The sequence below is a fragment of the Leptonychotes weddellii genome, chromosome 3 (assembly GCF_054177405.1).
Source record: "Leptonychotes weddellii isolate Sample4059 chromosome 3, ASM5417740v2, whole genome shotgun sequence".
Taxonomy (NCBI): Eukaryota; Metazoa; Chordata; class Mammalia; order Carnivora; family Phocidae; genus Leptonychotes; species Leptonychotes weddellii.
This window is the reverse complement of record NC_138371.1, coordinates 6,238,629-6,264,739: the sequence shown is the minus strand read 5'-3', so window position 1 is coordinate 6,264,739 and position 26,111 is coordinate 6,238,629. Positions and strand designations below refer to the sequence as shown.

At 46.2% G+C, this 26,111-nt stretch overlaps 1 protein-coding gene across 1 annotated transcript in view; it reads right to left on the bottom strand.

Annotated features, from left to right (window-relative positions):
- The window catches only part of NGEF (neuronal guanine nucleotide exchange factor), a 94,690-nt gene that overhangs the window by 51,494 nt on the left and 17,085 nt on the right, over positions 1–26,111 (bottom strand). The window contains exons 2-3 of the mRNA XM_081813375.1: positions 20,481–20,821; positions 16,835–16,949 (exon numbers count right to left, since the gene is read on the bottom strand). Of these exons, the coding sequence (XP_081669501.1) occupies positions 16,835–16,949; positions 20,481–20,748 (383 nt within the window). The 5' untranslated portion in view covers positions 20,749–20,821. The remainder of the gene's footprint in view (positions 1–16,834; positions 16,950–20,480; positions 20,822–26,111) is intronic.

Below are 26,111 nucleotides of genomic sequence, written 5' to 3'. Positions count from 1 at the left end.
GGGAAAGTGCGCGGGAGCAGGGAAGCAAACCAGGGAGAGGAGAATGCCAAGCAAGGAAGTGCTTTCAGACAGGGCTGGGTCCCAGCTGCCCCATAGGGGCTCTGGAGCATAAACTGCCCTTCGGGGTTTGGCCCCACTGTGACAAGGAAGCTGGAGTTTTATACTTTGGCAAAGTCATTGCCTAAGGGCTGTGTGCGTGTGTGTGTGTGTGTGTGTGTGTGTGTGTTGGGGGGCAGGTAAACCCTCAGGCTTAAAGTCAGGTGGGCTTAGAATGACTTGATGCCAAGCATTTTGCCCAGCATCTGATGTGTTTACATAGAATTTACCTTCTATCACAGTTTATAGAATGTTCCCATTGAAGTAGTTATCTATTGCTGTGTAACAAACAGCCCCAAGACTTTGCAGCTTACGGCAGTGTTTATTCTCATGTAGCTTCTGAGAATCAGGAAGCCCGGGGCTCTGGCTCAGGGTCTCTCATGAGGCTGCAGTCCAGCTGCTGGCCAGGCAGGGAGGCTCCACTTCCAAGCTCATTCACGTGCTGTTGGCAGGAAGCCAACAGTTTCTTGCCACGTGGGCTCTTCCCGGGGCTGCCTTCTGAGTGTCCTCACAACATGGAGTGAGTGATCCCCAAGAGGGAGAGACTGATGCCCACTGCCCTTTGTGACCTTGACTTCAATTCACAGCCATTATGTCCACCTGTCAGGTAGAAATGGCCACTCGGTGGGAGGGTGTGAATACTGGGTGCTGGGGTTTGGGGGCCATCTTGGAGGTGGGCTCCCACACATTCCTTCAGCTTTTTGCCAGAAGAGTTCCAAGGACAACCAGGGTTGCTGCCCCATTTCGTGAGTTTGACACTTGCCAGAGCAGAAACTCCAAAGTGGACAGAGACACTGGGTCCTTCCTGCCTCCGCAGCGGGCCAGCCGTGTAGGACTGTCCATTCGTGCATCATCCCAGCTACTTCCTGTGGCCCTTGTCAGGTTGAGCAGTCTCTGTACAAGGAGCCACCTGGGATTTGCTCTTCTTCCTTGACCTCCCTTCCCCCCCATCCAGCCATCTCATCTCTTTTGCCCGCACACAGGGCCTTAGCTCTCTGTCCCCAGTCCAGGGGTGACGGCCCTTCTCTTGGCAGACACGTGACTTTGCAACCTGGGAAGATCTGACTCCTGGCATAATAATTAAACTTGGCCAAAGTTGAGCTTGCTTTTATTCTACGGTGCAGAGTCAAGATCTTAATTTGGAGGTTTTATACGTGCCTGACTGGCAACATCAGGACTGAAGAGGCCCCACAGCGCCAATTACCCTTGTCAGAGAGAAGAAAGGGAGCAGGTGGTTAATGCTCCTGTTCAGGGCACGCATACCCACGGGGTGCTGAGGGCCACATCCCTCGCTCTTTGCTCTCTCTGTAGCCCGCCCCCCGCCCCCGCCCCCCCAATTCCCTGTGTGCAGTGGAAATCCCAGCAAATCGTTTCTGGGCAGAACAAGCCATCTCTCCCATGGATTCTCATGCTGTATGAAGGATGGTATGCTCAGTGGTATTGCTGGTCAGTGTAACAGGAAATTTTGAGCACCTCTTAAAGTGAGCCCGAGGCATGTTACTGAAAAAAGTGTCCATGGAGGTTTTGCTGCCAGAGCACAAGGGTGGAAGGAAAGCACGAAATGATCAGGTCCACACACTGTGGGTGAGGGCGCAGCCCGGGCATCCGGCCTGGATCACCAACAAAGCAGCTGCACCTTCATCCTCCGTAAGGCCTTCACCAGCACCCCAAAGGGCTCTGCTGGGGACAGCACAGGGCTCAAGCCGAGGACAGGGACCTGGGCTCTGTGTGCTGTGTGTGGTGATTAAAGCAGACCTTGAACAATAAAGCTGAGTGAACGTTCTCAAAACCGGAAACATGAATGTGAAGTCCAAGGATGATGCACAGGAATCATGCTGAAGTCGGAATTGCCAGGGACCTCGAGCTCTCCAAACTCCCACAGGCGTTTATTTACCAAGTGCATACTGTACAGCAAGCGCTGCTTCAAGTGTTACCTGTACTTTTTCCCGTGTATTTCTCACGATGCTGCGGATGGGGCGTACTTCTAAATTTCAGAAACTTTTTTGATCAGTGGCATTCACTGTGTTGTCTGGAACGCCGCTTTCTCCATCAGTCGGTATAAGTTCTAGGACTTTTGGGAGATGATCTGTCAGAGCATCTAGTACAATTTTTTTTTTAAAGATTTTATTTATTTATTTGACAGAGAGAGACAGCGAGAGAGGGAACACAAGCAGGGGGAGTGGGAGAGGGAGAAGCAGGCCTCCCGCTGAGCAGGGAGCCCAACGCGGGGCTTGATCCCAGGACCCCAGGATCATGACCTGAGCCGAAGGCAGACGCTTAACGACTGAGCCACCCAGGCGCCCCGCATCTAGTACATTTTAATGGAGATCTTGATTGCTCTCACAGTGATCACTATGTTTTTCTAATTGTAAATTACAAGAAATAGTGTAATTTGCCAGATAACATTTCGGGACTTTGTGTTTTCTTACTTTGGCATCTTTTTGTTGGAAAGTCTTAGAAATGTCATCAATTGCTTTGATCACTCTATCTTTGAAAAGGGATTAGTGTATTTGCCTTTTGATATCGATAGTTTAAATTTGAGACAGCTACTCCTATACAACCAAGAGGCTCAATGTGAATGAACAAACAAATGAATGAATGAATAAGTCCAGAGGATGGCTGACATATACCCTTTTATGAAAATTAGGAAGAGGAACAAAATTCTCAGTATCCCTGTCCTCTGCTGGGGATGATCTGCCCAGAGCCAGCATCTTCCCTAAAAGAGCAGTTCTGGGTTTGCTCCAGGACATACGCTGTCAAGGCCACGGTCTCCTCCATGGAGCGTGGCTAAGGGGGTTGGGGCCTGGAAGCCTTTCCAAGCAAGAATGCATCAGGGCTACACAACTAAGGCCCAACAATGGGCTCCTGGACCATGGGTTTCAGGATGTTGGGGTTTTCTGGGAAGCTGCCAGGGGAAGTACTCGCTAAATGTCCCCTGAGTCACCAAAGAAGGAGTTTCCTGATAGAAATCAGCACTCAGGACAATGAAGGTCCTCAGTAAACATGCATTAAATGAACGTATAAATGAATGGGTTCCTACAGTTTGCATGGGTGAAACATCTACCAAAATGAGTGATTTTCGTTTTAGAGCAGCTAACCACAAAAACAATTCATTCTTCCTATTGATATATGGATGACAGAACAGATCATCTATGAAGGCAGCTATGTTCATTTGTGGTCAGGGCTGTTGTGTACAGTAACTGCTCAGGCTGTGCATTGCTCAACTCCAGGCTACCTTTTACATAGATGACAGTGGGAATGGTGCTTTCTAGAAGTGGGCCCTGGAATAACATCCACAACTTAAAAATGGGTACTTCATTCTGTATTCTCCGATCAGGGAGGCATGAATCTGAGTCATTCATTCATTTATTTATTCAACTGTCTTAGACCTGGGGATATGACCGTGAACAAAGATATCAGCCCAGCTTTCAAACTAGTCATCATCTAAAAGAATAGACAAGTCGTGGGGAAATTATAAATTAGGATATATGATGGGGATATTATATGGTGCTATGAGAGCTCAAGAGAGGAGTTTCTTTTCTTTTTTTTTTTTTTTAAAGATTTTATTTATTTGAGACAGACAGAATGAGAGAGAGCATGAGAGGGAAGAGGGTCAGAGGGAGAAGCAGACCCCCTGCCGAGCAGGGAGCCCGATGCGGGACTCGATCCAGGGACTCCAGGATCATGACCTGAGCCAAAGGCAGTCGCTTAACCAACTGAGCCACCCAGGCGCCCAAGAGAGGAGTTTCTAATACGGCCTAAAGCAGGAAGCTTGAGGGACGGGTGGTGGGTCAGGGGAGGCTTTCTGGATGAAGCTGAGACCTGAAGGATGAATAGAACTATCCAGGCAACATTGTGGAGAGTGGCGGGGAGGGGTTGGAGTGCAGCAGGTACAAATCATTGAGAAGTAATAACAGGTAACATGTGTGTTGGGTAACAATCATTGTTCTTGGCACTTAGATACTAATATAGATATTAACTTGTTTTATTCATAATACTTATAATGAGTTAAGCATTATTATTATCCCCAATTTAAAGACGAGTAAACTGAGGGAAAGCATGACTAAGTAACTTGCCTTGTAAATGATGGAGCAAGAGTCAAGCCTGGGTGTCTAGATGTAGAACCTGGGAATCTTTTATTTTCCCTTAAGATATTTAAATTATTATCTTTTTTATATTTTGAAAGAATCTCAAAAGTTACAAGCCCAGTTGACCCTTGAACAACATGGGTTTGAACCCGTGTAGGTCCACTTCTCTGTGGATTTTTGTTTTTATTACAGTATAACAATGTAAATGTATTTTCTCTTCTTTATGATTTTCTTAATAACATTTTCTTTTCTCTATTTTATTGTAAGAATACAGTATATAGTATGTATACAAAATATGTGATAATCAACTACGTTATCAATAAGGCGTCCAGCCAATGGTAGGCTATTCGAAGTTAATTTGGAGGGAGTCAAAAGTTAGATGTGAATTTTTAACTGCATGGGGGTTGGTGTCCCTAACTCCTGTCTTTTTCAAGGACCATTGATGCAGTACAAAGAACCTTTTTTGTACTTTTCCTGAACCATTAGAGAGTCAGGTGCTGACCTAATGTGTCATTGTCCTTAAACACTTTTAGTGTGTGTTTTCCACAACCAAAAACTAGTTCCTCTATAATCAAAATGCAAACACCAAAATCAGGAAGTCAGCTTTGATACTTTATTGGCAACTAATGCTCAGATTCCATTTGGATTTTGCCTGTTGTCCCAATAATGTCCTTTATGGCAAGAAGATCCAATCTAGTGTTACTCATTGCATTTAGGTGTCTGTCCTCCTTGGGTTCCACCAGTCTGGAAGTCTTTGCTCAGTTATAAAAACTGACACAGAAGATTTCAGACCAGTTCTTTTGTAGAATGTTTTCCTGATTTGGATTTTTCTGATGTTTTCTATGATTAGACTTAGGTTTTGCATTTTGGGCAGCCTACCTTGTTTAGTTTGGCAGGTTCTGAATTTTACAAAAACAAAATCATGTGTCTGTGTTCTTCTAAGACCTTCTCTGACCTGTCCCAGGTTCAGAGGCAGTTGGTCACATGCTTGTATGTGCTCCGCCTGTCCTGCGTTTTTCTCCTTGATGGTAGGAGGTGACTGAGGTGTGGGGGAAGGAAAGATTTATGTACCCAATGCCACATGCTGGTATGAGGGTGACCCAGGACTCAAATTCTCTGAGTTTTTCTGATCTTGCCTGTGTGGGGACCCCCCCGCCCCGGGCCTCTGTAGTTTAGAGAGGTCGAGTCTTGAAGCTCAGAGAAACAGACTTCCTGGGTCCCGTCCCCCAGGCTTCCACATCCTCCCTAGAGCAGCCCGTAAGGTAAAAAATTTTAAATTAAGAATTCAAAAGAATTAGAAGAAAATCCACAAACAATAAGATACAAGATCATGACTAACAAAAGAAATAGAATAATTAACATTATGCATGAAGGATAGATTGAACCAATAAAATAATTTAAGAACCAAAATTAGGTTGCTGAAAAGTTAAGGTTATAATCAGTCAAGCGAACAAAAGAAAAGGGCATATGAAGGATTATAGTTAAAAAGAAATTGGAAATAAAACAGTAAGTTAAAGCTAAGAAGCCCCGAGAGGCTTAGGGATTTAAATAGTAATATAAAAACAAAATAAAGGGGAAAAAAAGGGATTTGGCATTAAAGCAAATCCAGAAGCCTTGAATTTGAATAGTGGTAATAATTATAAAAGTAAAACATCAAAGGAAAATATTTTAAGGTGATTAAAATAGGGGGAAAATTAGAAGGAAGACAAAAGGGCAAAGTAAGGAAGTTTAAAAATGAAAAGAATCATAGCTAAGATAAACCAGAATAACCAAAATAAGGCAAAATTAACCCAAGTGGGCAATTTAATAAGTGGGAAGGTGTCTGCAGTTTAAAACACTAAAGATGTAATTATGAGTGGGTAAAACCCATGCTCCAAGCACAGCCCAAAGGCCATTATTATTATTGTTGTTATTCTTATTTTAAATGTTAAGGGAATCAGCAAGTCCAAAAGACTGTCCGCTTGACCCCTTAAGATCTGAGCTCCACGCTGCACCCTGAGCCTGTCCGTCACCTCTGGGCGGGGCGGGAGGAGGGAGGACAGGGGCCACGCCCACATCTAGCCCCGCCCCCCGCCTCTAGCCCCACAGCCCACACCCACAAGGCCTTGTGGGTAGGTGGAGGAGTGTACCCCTTCAACTTCCCCATGGGGAAAAAAGTTTGGAACTGCTGAAAATAAGACATAGCTGTCAGAAGTATATGAAATTAGCAGCATAAACTGTGAAACATAAGCCATAGTTATATTTGTTCTGAGACAGTGTAAAAATAGAAACAATTTCAGAGATAGAAAATTCAAACTTCTTCAGTCACCACGTCCAAGTGGCCTGGGATCCTTCAAAGGCTATCCTGCCCTTTGTTTATGGGCCGCAGACAGGGTGAGCAATCCCAGGGCCTCAGGCAGTGCCCAGGCTGGGGCAAGCCAGAGAGGAAATTAGCTATGAAGCTCTCTTTGCATTTTTCATGCTGAGGGCGCTGGGCCTCCGCTCTTACTGGGGGAGGTGGGAAAGTGGGTTATTTCCAAAAGGCAGCTGGGCAGGCAAACCCCTCTGCGCTTTGCAAGAGCCTTAGTCTGCACATTCTTGGGCCACTGCTGGACTAGTCTGCACAGATGTGTCTTCCATTTCCCGGTAGAAACCTCTGCCCAGGGCATCTGCATTCATTCGTTCATTCATTCATCAATCTCATCAGTCATTTGCAAATATGGAGTGCTTCTGGTATGTCAGATATGTGCTAGGTACTCAGGAGGGAACAAAACTTGGCATGTCGTGCCTGCAAGGACCCTACAGTTAATGCTCCCCCCCCCCCACCGCTGCAACCAGGCCACTGTGACCAGCAGTGAGAGCTGATGATTCTGCCCAACCTTTTGGAAGAGGGGAGCTGGGTAGGGGGTGCGGTGGGGCTGAAGGGTCTCTTTACTTCAGCTCCTGCCTTTTTATTTTTTTTTAAAAAAAACTTTCAAAAAATTAACGTAATAAAAATTAAATTTTTATTATGGGAAATTTCAAACATATACTAAAGTAGACAGAAAGTATAATGACCTCCCCCAAGGCGGGCTCAGCAGGGGAGTCTGCTTCTCCCTCTCCCTCTGCCCCTGCTCGAGTGCTCTCTCTCAAATAAAGAAATAAAATCTTAAAAAAAGGTCTAAAAAAATAACCTCAATACCATTAACACACCTTTAAAAATTAACAGTAATTTCTTAGTATCACCAAATATCTGATCCATGTTCAAATTTGCCTGATTGTTTTTGAAACTTTCCTTCCCAGAGTGTTTGTTTGAAACTGGATTCGAATAAGGTCTACATGATGCAGTTGGTTAATATCCCTTTCTTGTTTTCTCCTTGCACCTTTGTTGAGAAATTGGGTCATTTGTCCCATTTTCCTGCTTGGATTTTGCTGAATGTATCTGTACTGTGTTCTTGTACCTGTTTCTCTCTTTCCTGCGTTTCTCGTAATTCGGTAATCTAGAGGCTGATTACAGTCAGGCTGCTTCTCTTCAGCTCCTATATGGCCTCAAATGACTGACTAATGGCAAAACTCGAAAAGAGTTTCCTTGAATAAAGGAAGCAGCCCCAAACCTGCAATGACTCAATATTTATTTCTTGCATTTACAGATTTTGTAAAGACTATGAGACTCTCCTAGTAACAACCCGAACTAGCATTTATGAACATCTGACAAACTGCTCCCAGGGTTATGGTACATGGAACTTACACATTTCCATGGAAACACGTACAGTTTCCTATATGGAAACTGTTCCCTGCCTTACATCGGCATTCAAAGACTCACAGTGCCAGGCCTGAGTCTTTGGGGTCAGTGAAGGATTTCATGGCAATGACCATTTTGGAGATGGATCCAGGAATAGTAGTCACAATATTTAATAATCAGGAGGGTCCGGCTGAAGCACCTGGAGCAGAGTTGTTAACACTTAGTGAGGCCGCCCCGTCTGCTCCCTGAGTGTCAGCCCCTTGGGTACTCCAGGGTTTAATGCTGGTTGACCCTCTGTGGAATAATGAGCTCCTGCAATTCCCCCCAGCAGTGCCAGGAAAAGCAAAGGTATTTTCAGTTGGACGGTCAGTGGACAAATATTTTAAGCCTCAGCCTGTTTAGTTCATGCAGAGAAATTGTCCAACGTGAAATTTTATAATGCAATTTAATTTTATGTAGAAATGCCCATTTATAAAAGCACATGTTTGAGTTCTGTTCTTTTTTTTCAAATATATACATATTTATCAATTTGGGTTTTTTTTTTAAAGATTTTATTTATTTATTTGACAGAGAGAGAGAGAGAGCACACAAGCAGGGGGAGCGGCAGGCAGAGGGAGAGGGAGAAGCAGGCTCCCTGCTGAGCAAGGAGCCCGATTCGGGGCTCGATCCCAGGACCCTGAGATCATGACCTGAGCCGAAGGCAGCCACTTAACCGCCTGAGCCACCCAGGTGACCCTCAGTTTGGTTTTTTGTGATATGAAATGGTTTCTGGGACTAGACCCCTGACTTATGACATTACCTCTATAGTAAAGACCCAATGTGCAACACCTTGACTTGAGGTGACCCCTAAGGGACCGATCTGACAACAGACTAGGGTTAGGAGGCTCCCTGTGCCTCTGGGCTCTGCCTTCTGTGAGCAGCTTAACAGGAACACCCTCCTTCTCACAGCCAAGTTTACCTTAGGATAAATACCTTCATATGGGGCAGTCTGGGAATGATCATGGGGTATGGAGTCAGGGCCCCTGTATTCATGGTCTAGTTGTCTCACTAGCTGTACAACCTCAGGTAACCTAGTTACCAACTTTTGTTGAGTCTTAGTTTTCTTGTCTGTGAAATGGGGATAACCCTAAGAGAATTTAAAGAGATAGCGCACGTAAAGGCACTCAACAGTTATGGTTCCCTTCCTGTATCCCTCTTTGTAGCACATCTGTCTACAGTAATTGTACTTCCCTCTTGTCCAGCAGCACTGTGACACCCCTGTTGCTGGCATATGGAAGAAGACTTTGCAGAACAGACCTTGGGTGTGTTGTGGACAATTCTAGAATCTTTGGGGGGCAGGTACTGACTACTAAGAACATTACAAACTCCAAAGCAGCACCACTCAAGCTTCTTATAAACTGGAGGACTGGTTCCTGGGTCATTATGGGTTTTGGGGAACCTCAATCTTCTACTCCAGTCCCTATTGCTCCTACTTGCATTCTGCTGTTTCTTACCTCACTCATGTCCCCTTGGCATTTTCTTGTGCAGGAGACCCAGACTCTACTAGATATGTTTTGAGTGCCTGGCTATCCTCCACATACATCTCAAAGATAGTCCCAAACATGGCTCCCACCGATGAAGTGGGAATGGTCCCATTAATCCTACTTTCTATTCTTTTGACCATTTGGCCCAGAGATAAACACCTGGCCAAACAGATTCTTTTCTTTAGAAATTCTTTCTAAGAGACACAAAAGGAAGTATCCATTGGCTGTGGAAAACCAACCTGAAAGGTCATACTGTCTATGGCTGCCATTTGGGTCATGCACAAGTTGATAGGCAGTGAGAAGGAGCTGGTCTGAGGAGAGAGCAGGAGAATAGAACAGTCCATAGAGAGAAGTAGAGAGGAATAGAGCCCACAGCCTTCAAGAAGATGAGAAAGTGCTCGGGTTCCTGATGGTTTTTCCATCCCTGTCAAGCTGGGCTCCATCTCTTATTCTTGGATTCTTTGGGATTTCAGCATCCTTACAATATCCCTCTTTCACTTGAACAGGTTGAAGTAGGCTTCTGATCTTTGTAATCAAAGCATTCTTGGCCAGGAACTAAAACAAGGTTATCTACTCACAGCACTATTCAGCCTTGTAATGGAAGTCTTTGCCAGTGCAATAAGGCAAGAAAAAAACAAGTAGAAGGCATGAAGACTGGGGAAAAAAGAACTAAAACTCTTTATTTACAGATGGCAGGATTGTGTGCATAGAAAATTCAAAGAAATATACAAATAATTAGAACTAATAAGTGACTGTATCAAGGTCACAGGATACTAGGTGGCCATGCAAAAATTGTGTTTAAACATTATACCAAGAAACAATTGAAAAGTGAAATTACAAAGCAGTGGCATTTAAAATAGGATCAAAAGCATGAAATACTGAGGCACAAATGTAATTAATATATGTGTAAATCCTCTGTACTAAAAACTACAGATCATTGCTGGGTTAATTTAAGGAATATCTAAATAAACAGAAGGTTAGGACATAGTCCTAGATTGAACAATTTTTTTTTAAATGTCCAAGCTTTTTTTTTTTTTTTAAGATTTTATTTATTTATTTGACACACACAGAGAGAGCACAAGCACGGGGAGCAGCAGAGAGAAAGGGAGAAGCAGGCTCTCTGCTGAGAAGGGAGCCCAATGTGGGGCTCGATCCCAGGACCCTGGGATCATGACCTGAGTCAAAGGCAGATACTTAACCAACTGATCCACCCAGGTGCCCCTACATTGAACAATTTAATGTGCTAATATTAAGCTGTCAGTGATATCCAAATTTATCTATAGAGACGATGCAATCTTAACCAAAATCCTAGCAGACATTTTTTGGAGTAGAAATTGACAAACTGATTCTGAAATTTATATGGAAATGCAAAGGACTTAAAATAGCCAAGACAATCTTTAAAAAGAACAAAGTGGGAGAGCTTGCATTACCAGATTTTAAGACTTAGCATAAAGCTACAGTATTTAAGTCAGTGTGATATTGGCATAAGGAAAGACACTCAGATCAATGAAACAGGATAAAAGTCCGAAGACCCACATGTCTGCAGTCAGTGGATTTGGGGGGGAGGGGAAAGACCAAGGTAATTCACTGGGGGAAGAGAAGATCTTTTAATAAATTATGATAGAGCAACTTGTACGCATATAGACCGTAGACATAAATGGGAAAGCTAAAAGTATAAAGTTCTTATAAGACAAACATAGGAGAGGGGCGCCTGGGTGGCTCAGTCGTTAAGTGTCTGCCTTCGGCTCAGGTCATGATCCCAGGGTCCTGGGATCAAGCCCCGCATTGGGCTTCCTGCTCAGCGGGAAGCCTGCTTCTCCCTCTCCCACTCCCCCTGCTTGTGTTCCCTCTCTTGCTATGTCTCTCTCTGGTCAAATAAATAAATAAAATCTTAAAAAAAAAAGAAAAACATAGAATATCTTTATGACTTTGAAGTAGTCAAGTATTTCTTAGATAGGTTGGAAAAGGAAGAACAAAGAAAATGATAAATTAGTCTTCATCAAAATAAACATTTCTGATCATTAAAAAACAGGAAGATTAAAAGAGAAGCCACACTGGTAAGACGTATTTGCAATATATATATTTGACCATGGACTTGTATTCAAGATATGGACTATGTATTCAAGATACAAATTAAAAAAAAAAAATGGGCAAAAGACTTGAACAGGAACTTCACAAGAGAAGATACATGAAGGGCCAATAAGTATATGAAAAGGTGCTCAACATGATTAGTCTTCAGGGAAATACAAATGAAAACCACAGTGAGAAACCACAATATGTTAGAACAGATGCAGGTACAAAGACTGACATTTCCCAGCATTGGCCAGGACCTGGAGTGACTGGCACTTTGATATCTTGCTGGTAGGAGTGTGGAATAGTACAACTGTTTTGAGAAATTATTTGGCCCTTCCTAATACTATCAAGCATATACCTATCATAAGACTCAGCACTTCCACTCCTAGGCTCCTGGGTACACACTCGGAGAAATAAGTGCATATGCCCACAGGAAGACTGTCTTAGAATGCTCATAGTGACTTATTTATAATGGTCGACAACTGGAAACAGTCCAAATATCCAACAGAAAGATGGATAAACAAATTGTGGTACTTTTCTTAGTAATAAAAAGAGCAATCTGATATACATACATTGATGAACCTCAAAAATATTATGTTCAGAAAAATAAGAGTGCACACTGTGTGATCGATCCCACTTAACACAAAGTTCAAGAACCAGCAACACTAAGCTAATGGTGATGGAAGAAGAAGATAATTATGTCTGAGAGGGTTAGGTATTGACCAGAAAAAAGGGGTCATAGGGAGCCTCATGGGGCAATGGAAATGTTCTGTTTCTTGGTCTGTTTAATGGTGTTAAAAAGTAAACCAATTCTCAACACCTCACCTAAGTACTGTTTCAACACCCCAGGAGTATAACTATACCTGTCAGTCAGGAATGTTCGGATCAGCACAGATAAGGTGATCTGTCACAGGGACCCTCTTCATCCCCTAATGGAAGATGAGGTCATCCACCAACTAAAACCTTTTTGTCCCCAAATGAAGGTGACCTCCCCTGAAATAATCCTTTTTTTCTGTTTATGATATTCTTACATTGCCTTGAAAAACCTTTCCCTTTGTGTAGCCCTTCAGAGCTCCCCTCTACCTGCTAGATGAGATGCTGCCCGATTCGTGAATGGATCAATAAAACCAGTTAGATCTTTAAAATCACTCAGTTAAAATTTTTGTTATGTAACAATGATCAGGTGGGTGTATATGGATATACAAATTTATTGCTGTGGACTGAATTGTGCCCCCCTCTCAAATTCACATGTGGAGTCCTAACCCCCATGTGATGGTATTTGGAGGTGGGACCTTTGGAAGAGAATTAGGTTTAGATATGGTTGTGAGGGTCAGGCTCCTGTGAGGAGAAAAAGGCCAGAGCTTGCTTTCTCTCTCCGTCCACCATATGAGGACGCATGAGAAGGAGGCTCTCTGTAAGCCAGGCAGGGAGCCCTCCCAGAACATGACTGTGTTGGCACCCTGATCTCCGATGTCCAGCTTCCAGAATGAGGAGAAAATAAAGGTCTGCTGCTTAAGCACCCAGTCTGTGGTATTCGTTATGGCCACTGAGCTGACTAATACATTCATCATGTCCAAAATGTGTACATTTTGTTGTCATGTAAAATTTCCTTCAATGAGTCCTTTTCAGATTACCTTGATGAAAACACTAACTATAGTGACAATGACAAAAGAGAGGGAGAGGCTATTTGGGGCCCTGTATGAGATGGACACTCTACATCGTCCTCAGTTGCTCCCAGTCTTTGTACCCTGGAGGGTTCTTTCCTTTCCTTTCCTTTCCTTTTCTGTTCTGTTCTGTTCTCTGTTAAATTTGGATCATGGAGCCTGTATTTCCACGCACAAATCTAGCAGACAGAATTATTTTCCCGACTTAGAGCAAAAGGGCCTCTAGCAGGAATGGAGAGCTACGGGCCCTGGGAAAGTGACGATGGAAACTTAGCAAGAGATACTTGGACTCAACCATGGCCCTCTGAATGAGGGACACAGCCCACGAAGATGGGGACACAGGATGTGGGCTGGAGCAGGGATTGCATTTCTTTACACAAATAGAGGTCTGAATACCGTGGTGCTAGCAAAAGGAGGCGTGAGCAGAGGAAGAGAAGAGAATGGATGCTCCATGTGCATGGGACACACTAATTGTACCCAGGCGTGTCACGTCAAACACACCCTGATGTACCGTGGCTCCTGCATTCCCAGGAGAAACTCATATTTTGGTTTTTACCTTAAAAAGCAATAGCTCAAAGCCCTGGGAGCCCAATAGCCCATCAGGAGGTTTTTCCTCTAGAAAACTTTTCCATAGCAGGTGTGTTGTGACTTAGCCTGCCATGGAAATCCAGTGCAGAAGACATAATAGAAACAATGATCACAGTGGGGATCCTAAGACTGACTTAAAGAAGCTCTCCAGAACTTCTCTCCTCACTAGGCCACAAGAGCGAAGTAAGCCCAGGGCCAGCTGGTCTGGGTGGGGTGCAGACAGGAAGGGGCTCCGGCCTTCCTGCCCCCTCCCCACTTGCACCTGCCTGCCTCTGGCACCACCTGCCCGGGCCGTGCGTGGGATCTCAGGCAGAACACACGCAGAACTTTTCTGGTGACTCTTAGGTTACAGACGGTCTCTTTTGCTAGGTATTCAGAAGAGCGCCCTGAACTTGCTACAGAGTACCAGCACTCCTCCTCACCCAGCACAGGCCTGCCACAGCTGGGAAGCCTCCACTTTCTGCTCTGTCACCTCCTGCCCCAGAGCTGTTTGGGTCCTCAGAGTGGGGCACCTGTGGGGGCTCCTCAGAGATACCTCGTGAGGGGGTCTCTGGCCACAGTTCTGTGGCATGTGCAAAGCTCTCAAGCCGGCCACTTTATGACTCCCCAAGTTTCTCAACCACTTTCTGCTGAGGTCCACCTGGCCCCTAGTAGGAAGCTGTCTTGGGTGGTTCATGCTGGTTCCCTTCCTTGAGGTCCACCCTTGGCTCCAAGAAAACATGTGCCTCTGCCTTGCCTTTGGTGTGGATGCCCCTCACCCCCTGCTCAGCGCTCTCCCCTCCCCTCCCATGAGGCTGTCAGCCAGCTCATCTCTAGATGTTTCCAGGAGCAAGCCAGGTTCTGGTCCTTACGTCCTCCAGATTTCAGAGATTTCCAAGTGGATTTCTTGAAAACCCCCTCACTAGGGTGAAGATGGGGGATATGATGGTCAATTTCAGATGTCAACTTGGCTGGGCCATGATGCCTAGACATTTGGTCAAATATTCTCCCTGTTTCTGTGTTTTTTGAGATTAACACTTTAATCAATGGGCTTTGGATAAAGCATTATATCCACCATATGGTGGGTGGGCCTCATCCAAACAGTTGAAGGTTTTAATAGAACAAAGTCTAACCTCCCCCAGCAGAACAGAATTGTGTAGCTCTTCCCTAAGTGTCCAGCCACAGGCCTATCCAGAGGATTCTGCACTCACCAAGCCTCCACAATTGTGAACCGGTTCCTTACGATGAGCTCCCCTCCCTGCTCCACGTCCTGCTGGTTCTGTCTCTCTGGGGAACCCCCAAGGGAAGGAGTGGGCAGCTCACAGCACCCTGACAGTCACCCCCAAATAAAACAAAACCTGGTGGCCAGTCTCCATCTCCTTATCCTCTTTTTTATTGATTGTGAAAATATGGAAGCATTTGTATACTGGTTGGGAAATAGCCACTGTCCTGAGTCCTTTTCCCTTCCCTGCTTCCAGAGCCCTTCCTCTGCCCCTCTGGGACTCTCTCTAGAGTGTTGGGTCCTGCTTGTCAAATATTTGTACTGTCACTCCTGCTGACCCCTGGACATGAGGGATGAGCTAAGGGCGACTTCACCCACTGTCTCTTGGAGCGTCCTGTGTAGGTAGGCAGATTATAGTGTTGTTCTTTCACTCTTAAGCCAGAATAGAGGCAACAGGAAGCAACTGCCTTTAATATATAATTCCATGTAAGTGAACGAGGTCCTCGTTTATTTATATACATAAATTCATTTTATTATTATTAAATTATATTATTTATTTAAATTATATTGTATTACATATTTTATTATTAAATTATATATAAAAATATATAAGGTATATAAAAATTATATATATAAATATATAAAATCAAGGGCCTATGGTCAAAGTAGTATCAGGAAGCGATAGGATGCCTACCACCTGGTTCTGGGATGGGATGTTTAGCCCGTACTTCCCCAATACAAATATAGGAATACTATTTCCCTGCAACCATCCAGGGATTTGTAGAAAGTGTGAAGTTTCTAGGAACTTAAGGAAATAATGAGAGACAGGTGTCAGGATTTTGCCACAGTGATACTTATCATAGTGTGGCTTACAAACCAGCAAAAAATTGAATCTCCCTTGGGTCAGAGATTGCTGTTGCCTCCCTGTATCCATTCTCCTTTATTCCTTAGTATGGAACCAATTTACCAGGGGTGGAAGCAGACCTGGTTTGAAAGAGACATACATTTCCCAGCTTCCCTTGCAAGTGCAGGTGGCCACGTGACTCAGTCAGTTTGGGGCAATGAGATATAAGCACCAGTTATTGAGTGGGCTTCAGGGAAGCTCCTTAAAAGAAGAGCAGAATAGGCTGGCGTGTGCCCCCACCACCCTCTGCTTTCTTCCTTCCCACCACCTGAACGGTGGCCGTGATGGCCGGAGCTCTGGCAATCACCTTGACAGCTGAGTAGAAGGAGACTGGGTTCCTGGAGGTATGAAGGAGCTGCTCTCGCAACCCCCCAAGCTTCTTTCACTCAAGAGCCAAATAGATCTCTGTCTCATTAAGCTGTGTCATTTGGGTTTTTTGGTTACAAGCAGCTAAATTTAGTCCTAGCTGAAACAATACCCAAACGTCCAACAACAGTAGCATGATTAATGAATTACAGTCCAATCATACTATAGATTATTTTATAGCCATTGAACGATCGTATAGAAAAATATTTGGTAACATACAGAAGTGTTTGTGACATACTATTAAGTAAGTCTGAAGACAGGATATATAGTAAGATCCCATTTTATGAAGAGAAAATAGACATAAACCGTATAAGAAAAAAAGCTTTGCAACAGTTGTATTAAAACCTCTCTGGTGGTGGCGCAATACAGTGATTTTCCTTTTCTACTTTTTGAAATCTGTAATAGCCACAATTTCCTAGTTTTGTGACGGAAGAGTAACAATGGGTTATTTTTTTTAAAGAGGAGATTGTGGAGTGTTTTGTGTTTTGTTTTGTTTTGTTTTAACATGGGCAACAAAAGTGACTTTTTTAAAGAACCATGAGACGCGCTTGCAGCCCTGTCAAGATTTGCCGCAATGGTCCCCGCCACCTCTGGTCGCGAACCGCCCTTCCTGCGGTTTGCTTCCTCTCACCTTGTTCTCTTGGCTCCTGGGTCCGGCTGTATTGGGATTCTCCACCGAGACATCCTGCTCTGGGGGGAATTCAAGGTCAGGGGCTCATTTACAGACTGTCCATTTTCCAGTGAATCTGTGACATTTAAGAAAGGCAGAGAGTTAGAAAGTGTGCATTTCCCCCCTTTCAGGCAGTTCTCTCTGTGACAAGGGACAGTGGCAAGTTCACCCGGGAGGGAAGGAGAGGAATGAAGAGGGGTGTTCTTCCTCTCACGCCCCTGGAGGGGAATTTGCCATGGCTTGCACGTATTTGGTGACCTGGGATGCCATCTGTATAAAAATTATAATTACAATGCAAGAAGCTTCATATGTATACAGACACAGTGGGAAAAGAATATTGGAAATGAGATTGCAACTTAGATATAAACCTGATTAATGCCTTAGAGCCCAATAAAACCAGAACTACCAGTGTTATTGTTCCTACTGGACTAAAATCATTTGCAATTTATCCAGTCTTTTAACATCTAACTTTACAATGTCCTAGTCCTAAGTGCTATTAAATAATAAGTCAAGCTCCCTCCCCTGGGCGTCAGGTCCCCTGTAGGTGGGTCGTCAATCCCTGATCTATGTGACTTTGAAAAGGCAGCCCTTTAGCAGAGTGAAGCCAGAGCACAAATCTTTTGTTGTTGGAGAGCGGGCCAGAGCAGCCCGACACCAGCTGATCCGTTTTGTCTGCTCCTCCGGAGGCAGAGCGTCGGGGGGGAGAGTTTTCTCCTTGGACTCTGGATCAGGAGGTTCTGGGCTGTCTTGGGAGTTAACTCCAGGGAAGTGCAGCAGGGAGTCACTCTAAAAATAAAACTCTGGGGCGCCTGGGTGGCTCAGTTGGTTAAGCGACTGCCTTCGGCTCAGGTCATGATCCTGGAGTCCCGGGATCGAGTCCCGCATCGGGCTCCCTGCTCAGCAGGGAGTCTGCTTCTCCCTCTGACCCTCCCCCCTCTCATGTGCTCTCTCTCTCCTCTCATCCTCTCTCAAATAAATAAATAAAATCTTTTAAAAAAAATAAATAAAAATAAAACTCTGAGTCTGATGAAAATATTTATGGTCTGGACATCAATGGCATCTTTGAGGGTGGCAAGAAGTGAAGTGACCCTTGTTCTAGTCTACACTGGCGTCGGCGTTCTCGGCTCGGCTCGGGAAGCCGCGCACTCTTTCCCCCTTGACGCGGTTTTCCTCTCCAGGCTCATCTCCAACCCAGCCCCACACCTGCCTTTGCTCCTGCTCAGAAAGACCCCCCAGTCCCCGACCGTGGGCAGCTGTATCTGCTTTTCTGTCTGCTTTGCAATGCTCTAACCCCGCGAGATCGGGTAGGGCCCCTGCTAACCACGTGTGGCCAGTATGCGCTTGAAATGGGGCTAGTGTGACTCAGGAAGTGAGTTCTTCATTTCTTTTCAACTTAATTTAAATTTAAATGTAAAAACCAATACTCAATTTAGTTACTGGAAAACTTTTAAGGCTATATGGAACAGTCTGGGTATGCAAATCTGCTTTTCTGTACATTTTATGAAAACTAAATCCATATCAAATATTTCCAACAAAAATATTCCACGGATTTCAAAGACATACTGTCAAAAAACAAATGCAGAATGTCTCATTACTAACTTTTTATATTGATTATTGACTACGTGATGGAACAATCATATTTTGGATGCATTGTGCTCAATACATGCGTTGTTAGAATGAATTTTACCCATTTCTTTTTACTTTCGTTAATGTGGCCACTGGGAAATTTAAAATGACATATGTGCCTTGCATCATATTTCTGTTAGAAAGAGCCTCCCTAACCCCCTTCTCCATCTGCACAGGCTTTGGAACTAGAAGGATCTGAACTCCAGTTCAAGCCAGGTCACTCACTAGCTGTGCAATTTGGGGTAAGTGACTCAATCTCTTCAGGTGATTATTTTTTAATCTATAAAATGGGTGTAGTAAGGACACCCATAACACTAAGTACCTCCAAGTGCTCAGCCAAGCTAGCTCCTGTTGTCTCTCTGGCCATGTCCTCATGCACCCCTCAAGACTCATCTAAAGTATCATCTTCTTTGGGGAATCATTCCTAACCTCACTGGAAGGGTCTTGTTTTCTGCCTTTACTTTTCTTGTAAACTTTGAAGCATTGCTTGCTGTAGAATGACATCATTACAATATTGCGGGTCCCTCAAGGGCAGAGACTCCAACTTTCTTTGTGTGGGAGTGTGTTTCTAACTCTCCACTTCATAAGGTTTTCAAACATACACAAAAGTTGGGAGGGTCATATAATAAAAATATAATACATTCGCCCAGCTTCCACGAGTATAGCATTTCCATCGTATTTCTCTTGCTCTTAATTCAGTGCTTGATGCATAATTTTGTTAGTGTTTGTAGATAGCAAACACCCACAGATTGCCACCCCTCCCATCAAGCAGTGGGGTTGGGTTGTCCATCCTCTTCCATCTGGGCTGGTGTGTGAGCTGCTTGGACCAGTAGAATGTGGTAGAAGTGGCTGTACAGGTCTGAGTCCAGGCCTCTTGAGAGTGGTTTCTGCTCTTGACCTCTGGGAACCCTGCTGCCTTGTGAACAAGCCCGAGCCAGCCTACTGGAGGAAGAGCAGTCACAGAGAACAGAGACTGGCAGTCTCAGCGGAGGCCCACCTTGGCCAACCAGCTCACTAGCCACCAAGAGAGTCCAGCGGGGCTTCCTTGACCTTCCAATCCCAGATGGGCCACCAGCGGATGCAGGGGTCAGACAGACTGGTCCAGACAGAGCAACCACCCAGTCAACCCCCAGAATCACAAGAAATAATAAATATTGTTGTTTTGTCTCTATATATTGAGGGTGGTTTACCATGTGGCAAAAGGCTTCCTGATACGGAGTTCAGTGAATGTCTCAAATGATTCATGAAGTCCCTGGATCTAAAGCAGGGGGTTGCCACTTCCAGCACACATAGGGTGGCAGACTGGTGGCAGGTGCCGTACCCCAGGGACCAAGAAACTAGCACCTCCTCCACAGCCCTGGCATGCTGCCCACTCAGGCATGTGGGCAAGTCACAAAGAAAGGAATTTGCAGTTCTGACAGCCACCCCGCCAATTGTAAAACTTTCTGAACCTTATTCTGCTCAAGAAATATACTTGGAGCAGATAAGATGTGCTAGGGACTCATTGAAAAGATTAATGGATCCAGCTGCAAAGCTATTCCCGAGATATTCCTCTCAGATATTTCCAGTGCGGCAGAAACACTGGCCATCACAGCAACCGTGAGAGAACAAAGATAGGACCTCACAGCTTGGGAAACTCGTGTTCCCAGATATCCCCAAACGTGGACAGCTCCAAGCCTCCCTGCTAGAAGGCATGGACGTCTAGGGGTGTTTTGTTGAGTCCTAGAACAAGATGTTTCTTTTAAATAGAAGCCAGTCTTCTTGTACAATTTGGGTCAACACTTTCTCCTGAAGTACCCACATCATCATATTGCGGGAATTGAATCCTTTAGATAACAGCTTCAAAGTGTGTCATTTTATTGGACCTGTCCTTGATAATTTTCAAGGCCTTTTATTCTCTCATTTAATTAGGGCCGTTCAGCCCTGATGACTCCACCTGGCTATCAAGGGAACAGTGGTAGCAGCTGTCCCTGGTACTGACCTGCTGGGTCAGGGGTGTTCTGTTCAGGAGCGTCTCTGGGTTTGCCTTTGCTTTTGCGTCTCATGGTGCGGTTGAAGATGGAGTTTCTATGAATTGGGATGGAGCGGCGGGGTTCTCTGTCTTGTGTCTCTTGGTTGGCATGGCATGTTTTCTCATCTTCTGAGAGTAACTCAGGTCTCACCTTGTCCTGCACATCATCAGTCTCCTGTGACCCACTCACCAACTTCTTCCAGGGCTTTTCCAAACCTTCAGATCCCCTGGTCTCCATGGAAATTGGGCCAGTTGTTTCTCAGCAGAGTGACTGGAAATGGGTAACCTCTCCAGCTTCACCAGTTTGAGTGCTTTGGAATAGAAAGAGAACAATTTTCAGTTAGGGTCATCAGGCTAAATGTTCCATTCAGAGTCTGGTCTTCCACTCCCTTTCAGATTTGATGGAATTTGGAAGAGTTTGTACATCTGGGCGACCGCATCTTTGTCAATGAAAATTACAGTTTAACCACTGCAATTTGGATGCTTTCATGTATCATTTTATAATTGAAGTTTGTTTATTCTATTCATAGGATGTGCTTTGGGGAAAATGCTTTAAGTGGCTTGTATAACTAACTTTCAAGTAAACATCTTCTGAGTCATTCAAGAGAAAGAGTAACAAAAACAGTGAGGAGAACTTCATGAAACCAAAGTGAAGAAAGGGAAGATGTACGGAAAGACACAAAAGTAAAGTCTGGGGGAGACTCAAAAGGACTACCAGCGAATGACGGTCACACAACAGTAAATTCAGAAGAGGGAAGACTTGAATCCTGTGGGGACAAACCTCTTGCCATCCACTGGTGGCTAAGTGTAGTTGGTAGATTAGTGGCCTGTCTGATAGGATGATGTATGGCAGCTGTGGGAACAAGCCCTCGCCCACCCCACCAGCTGGCATAACAGAATGGTCACCTCCCTCTGGGGTGACCATGGTGGATATCATTTGGACCAGGGCACTCTTCACAGGAAAAAGGCTGTAATCGAATTATACCAGGACTGTCCAGGCAAACCCCATTTTCTTCCCAACACATGCCTTCCAGGGTACAGGCTCTTGGAGTGATGAGGGACATGGCGGATCCTTGAGTAGAATGTAAGCTGGGTAGGACAGCGTGCTAGACAGGAGAGCCATGTTAGTGTTCTCTGTGGCTTCCCACCCATCTGAGGGTTCAGAACCTGGGCTCCCATGGACTCTATGTAAGGGACACATAAATTGTAGGCAGAAGCTGTGTTTATGCAGATACATCTTTCTTGATTACAGGTGTAGAACCTCTTACCACGTTTTCAAAGAGTTTAAAGACTCAGGAAAGCTTTTTTTTTCTGCTTCTGTAAAAAAATGTAAAGAATGGGGTCTGGACTTGAAGCACCCCTCCCCCTTTCTCACCGCACCCCTCTGCTTACAGCAGGTGCCCTGGCGACCCCAGACATCACCCTCTGGTCCTCATGGGTGAGTTCCCAACCCCCTCCTCTTCCCCTCACCCCCGGCCAAACATATTTCAGGGCAGTTGGTCAGGTGACCTTAGAATATTCAGGAAGGGTGACTTCCCTTGCTCTAGGCAGAGCATATCTTTGTTTATCTAAGGCAGGAATTAGGACTTTCTGGTCAGGGAGATTTGAGGACTAAGGACCACTCTGGTTCCTGGAACCAGCTACCTAATGACACAGATGCAGAAAGTTTGTCCTGGGATGTTGCTTCCTTTCCTACCTGCCTGCATGTCTGCTGGTATTCCATTGATGAACCTGCCTATAAATAATCAGCCAAGCAGAAACAAGTGTTAAGGTGTTAGAGGTCAGGGAGCGCTAAGACAAGGGCCTACCTTGGGGCAGCTTGGCCTGGCTTGTGAGGACCTGGGGAGCTCCTTCAGCACCATGGCTGGCTCTGGGACCCCAGCAAGCCGCTGGTAGTCCCAGCATCTATGTCCTGGTCCACAAATGCTAGGGTGTGCCCTGTGAGATCTGTTGGAGAGACCCTGTCCTGCTGGCTAATGCTTTGCCTCAGAGGGTAAAGCTGTGATTTCAGGGGGCCAGAGACGACCATGTAGAGGCCAACAGGTCACATTTGGGGGGGCATCCCTCCCAGGAGTACCTGGCAGTGCAAAGTTTATTATAAACATGGCAAGGAACCCACAGCTCACAGGCAAGAGAGGTGGTTTCCACTCACATCATGTTGAACCCCAGTCAGCAAGGGGATGAGAACGAGAGAGAGTGAGAGGTTTCTATCCTGGCCAGATGGAGGGGGGACCCTCTGCCCTACGCTCTGGTTAGGAACGGGGAGAGAAGACCCAGGAGGGCCAAGGTCAAGGTCATCACAAATCTGTTCTCTGGGGCCTGGGGCATGGAGGGGGTGGATTGAGGCCACAGGCAAGGACAGACTTCAGCTTTGGAGTTGAGAGGTGGCCAAAGGTGGGTTAGCTGCTGGGGGGGGGCGGGCAGTGAATTTCCCATCCCTGATAGTGTCCAGGCAGAAGCTGTTGATTTTAGGATTCAGTGACTCTGGCCTACCCACCAACATCCCCTTGTCTTCTCTTTCACTTGCCTTTATGCCTCCGAAGAGTACCGAGGCTGTTCTCAGCTTGATCTCGGGGCAGAGGGCAAGTGGGCAGAGGTCCTGTGGCCGCAGGGTGGGGCGGGTAATGCAGGAGTTAACTGTGTGTTGGGGCCAGTCTGTGGAGGTCTCTGAACCGGGTCAGGGAGTCCCTGTGGCATCCTTGATGACCGTGGGTGAGGAGGCAGCAGGATCGCGGAAGCTCTGGGCGGGCCGGGCTGGGGGCCCCAGGCCAGAGGGCAGGTGTCACCCAGGTGTGGCAAGTAGGGGCTGGGGTGGGGAAGATGTGCAAGAGGAATGATAGGATCAGTGACACATGGTGGTTTGAGGCAGAGCACGGAGGGGCCGTCCCCGTGGTGGGCCAGGGCGACAGGGCAGGCCAGCGCCACTCATGGTGGGTCAGGGAGCCTCCTCGGGGTTGGAGCATGCTGATTTGAGGATGTGCAGTTGACAAACCTCCCAGGAGGAGTGTATGCAGCTGGACATCCTTGACTGAAGCTGACTCTTCATCTCCCTGCTCATCTCCAAGGACTCCGTGTCATGGCCCTGAACACAGACTGGGTTTTGGCATTGAAGGTGATTATTACTATCATCACCATGTATTATTTTAGGTTGCTTTTTAAAAAATTGAGGTACAATTCACATGCAGTACAATTTGCTCTTGTTGGCATATGGTTCTGAGTTTTGACAAATGCACTTGGTATAACCACCACCTTAATCGACATACAGGATATTCCAACACCCCAAAAATTCCCTGTGCCCTGCTGCAGTCAGCCCCTCCCACACCGTCTGGTGACCACCAATCTGTATACGTTCCTCGTTTGCCTTTTCCTGGCTGTCCTGCAGATGGAACAATGCAGGCTTCGGCATCTGGCTCCCTTTGGTTGGTGGGATCCACTTGAGATTCAGCCTGGTTGGGTCAGTGCTGATCACCAGTGTTGACTGGGCATTGTCGTGAGCTCATGGAAGCCTGCATGATGTATGGTAAAGGGTATTTGGCCAGGAGGCAGGGGACTTGGGTTTGAATATCCATTTTCTGCCACCTGTAATCACCTACTCACACTGGGCAAGTACGGGCCTCAGTGTCTCATGTAGAAAACATGGTGGTAGGTGGGTGTTCGTGGGGTGCCTAGCTAACTCTCAAAATCTGAGATCTAGGGCAGCTCAGGGACCCGTCAGAGGGAAGCTCAGGGCATAACAAGTGCCCTGGGGTTGCTCTCAAACCATCCCTATCATTTTCTTTAAATGACAGGTCTCTGAAACCCTGAGAAAATGTATTCCATCTTTAAGACAGCGTGCACACTCACACACACACAATTTGTGAAACTCTCTGAAAAACAACTCTAATTCCCTCTCAATTATTGCCTATTTCAGGCACCTGTGCTCTACATTTGAAATATTTTTATAATCACTTCAGTTCTTCTATATCCATTAACTGTTGGAGATCCCGGCAGCCCTCCTCCCATCGCCTCATGTTTTTCTTAAACTCCTCGGTAGCTTAAAGCCCATGTCTGTCTGTTGCGGGTGTGCTCTCCACGCCTGGCCCCTGTGGGCATGGCATACACGTCTCTGTTCCACGTCTGCCCCCAGTTCCTCCTCTGGAAGCTCCCGAAGGGCAAGACTGGGTCTCTCTTGTTTGGTTCTGTCTCTGGTGCTGGGCACACAATGGCGCTCTGTAGACATTGGCCGTTGGCAACAATGGACGAATGGATGAATGATCTCCCTGAGGTCCGTGTGAAAATCACTACTATTTTCTAGATGAAGAAGCTGCAAGTCAGAGAGCTCTGTCAACTTGCCTGGGCTCACACAGCTGGTAGCTGGTTTGGTGAGGATCACACCCCACCTGTCGGATTTGTTTGTTGGGGGAAACCTGAAATCCATGATGTGGTTAAAAGATGCTGTTGTTAAGATTGGTTGAAGACTGGCAAGGATGAATCAGAGGCAGGATCTGGCGTGGGGAGTGGGGGTTCTAGGCCGTTCTCTGTGCTAACTCTGTGGCTTCAGGTGTATGAGCCAAGGGTGACTGTTAAACCTCCCAGCATTGGGCTGAGGGCCAGGGGGCCTCTGCATGAGTCAGTGGCCTGGGAGGTCAGGGCACATGGGAGAAGGTGGTGGGTAGGGGAGGGGAAAGCTGACTGCAAGGCCAGCTGTGGCGGCCCAAGCCAGCTGCTGGGGGCAGGGGGATGACGGCATGGGCACGGGGAGGTGCTTGCCCTAGATCAGGGCTTTTCAGATGTGCACATGAGGAGTCACCTGGGCTCTTGTTAAGACACAGATGCTGACTCAAGACATCCAGGGTGAGGCCCAGGATGCCAACCCTGTGAGTCTGTGGACCAGCTTTGAGCCAGATCCTTAGGGAGCGGAACCACAGCATCTTCAGCAGCTGTGGGAGCAGGGGTCACAGGGAGCTCAGCCCCATGCTGCCCCTTGCTTTGGCCAGGTTGGGTCATGTCTGCTGCTGGTCAGAGACAGAGTCTTTTTTTTTTTTTTTTAAGATTTTATTTATTTGTCAGAGAGAGAGAGAGAGCGAGTACAGGCAGGGGGAGAGGAAGAGGGAGAAGCAGGCTCCCTACCGAGCAGAGAGCCCCACGTGGGACCCGATCCCAGCACCCTGGGATCATGACCTGAGCCGAAGGCAGCCGTTTAACCGACTGAGCCACCCAGGCGTCCCCAGAGACAGAGTCTTGATGGAGAGCAGAGCTGTGGCAGGCAGGAGGAGGGGGTGTCAGGAGACAGGCTGGGGGGGGGCTGAAGCAAGTGCTGTAGGGAAGAATCTTCCACAGGGCCTGAGGGCATGTAGTGAATCTAGATGAGCCGTCTGGGCACCTGCTCTGAAGCAGACCCCTGGGGGCTCCGGGGACAGCCTGTAAGACCAGGCCTGGCCTTCACACGGCTAATAGGACCACAGGAGGAAGCAAGTACTACAAAGCAGAGAGGCAAATGATGAACAGGGAGGGCAGTGGAGGGTATTTGCAGGGAAGGGTTGGGGTGAGCAGCAGATCATGGGAGGGAGGAGGGGGATAGAAGTAACTGAGGGGGAAGGGGATAGAAGTAACTGAGGGGGA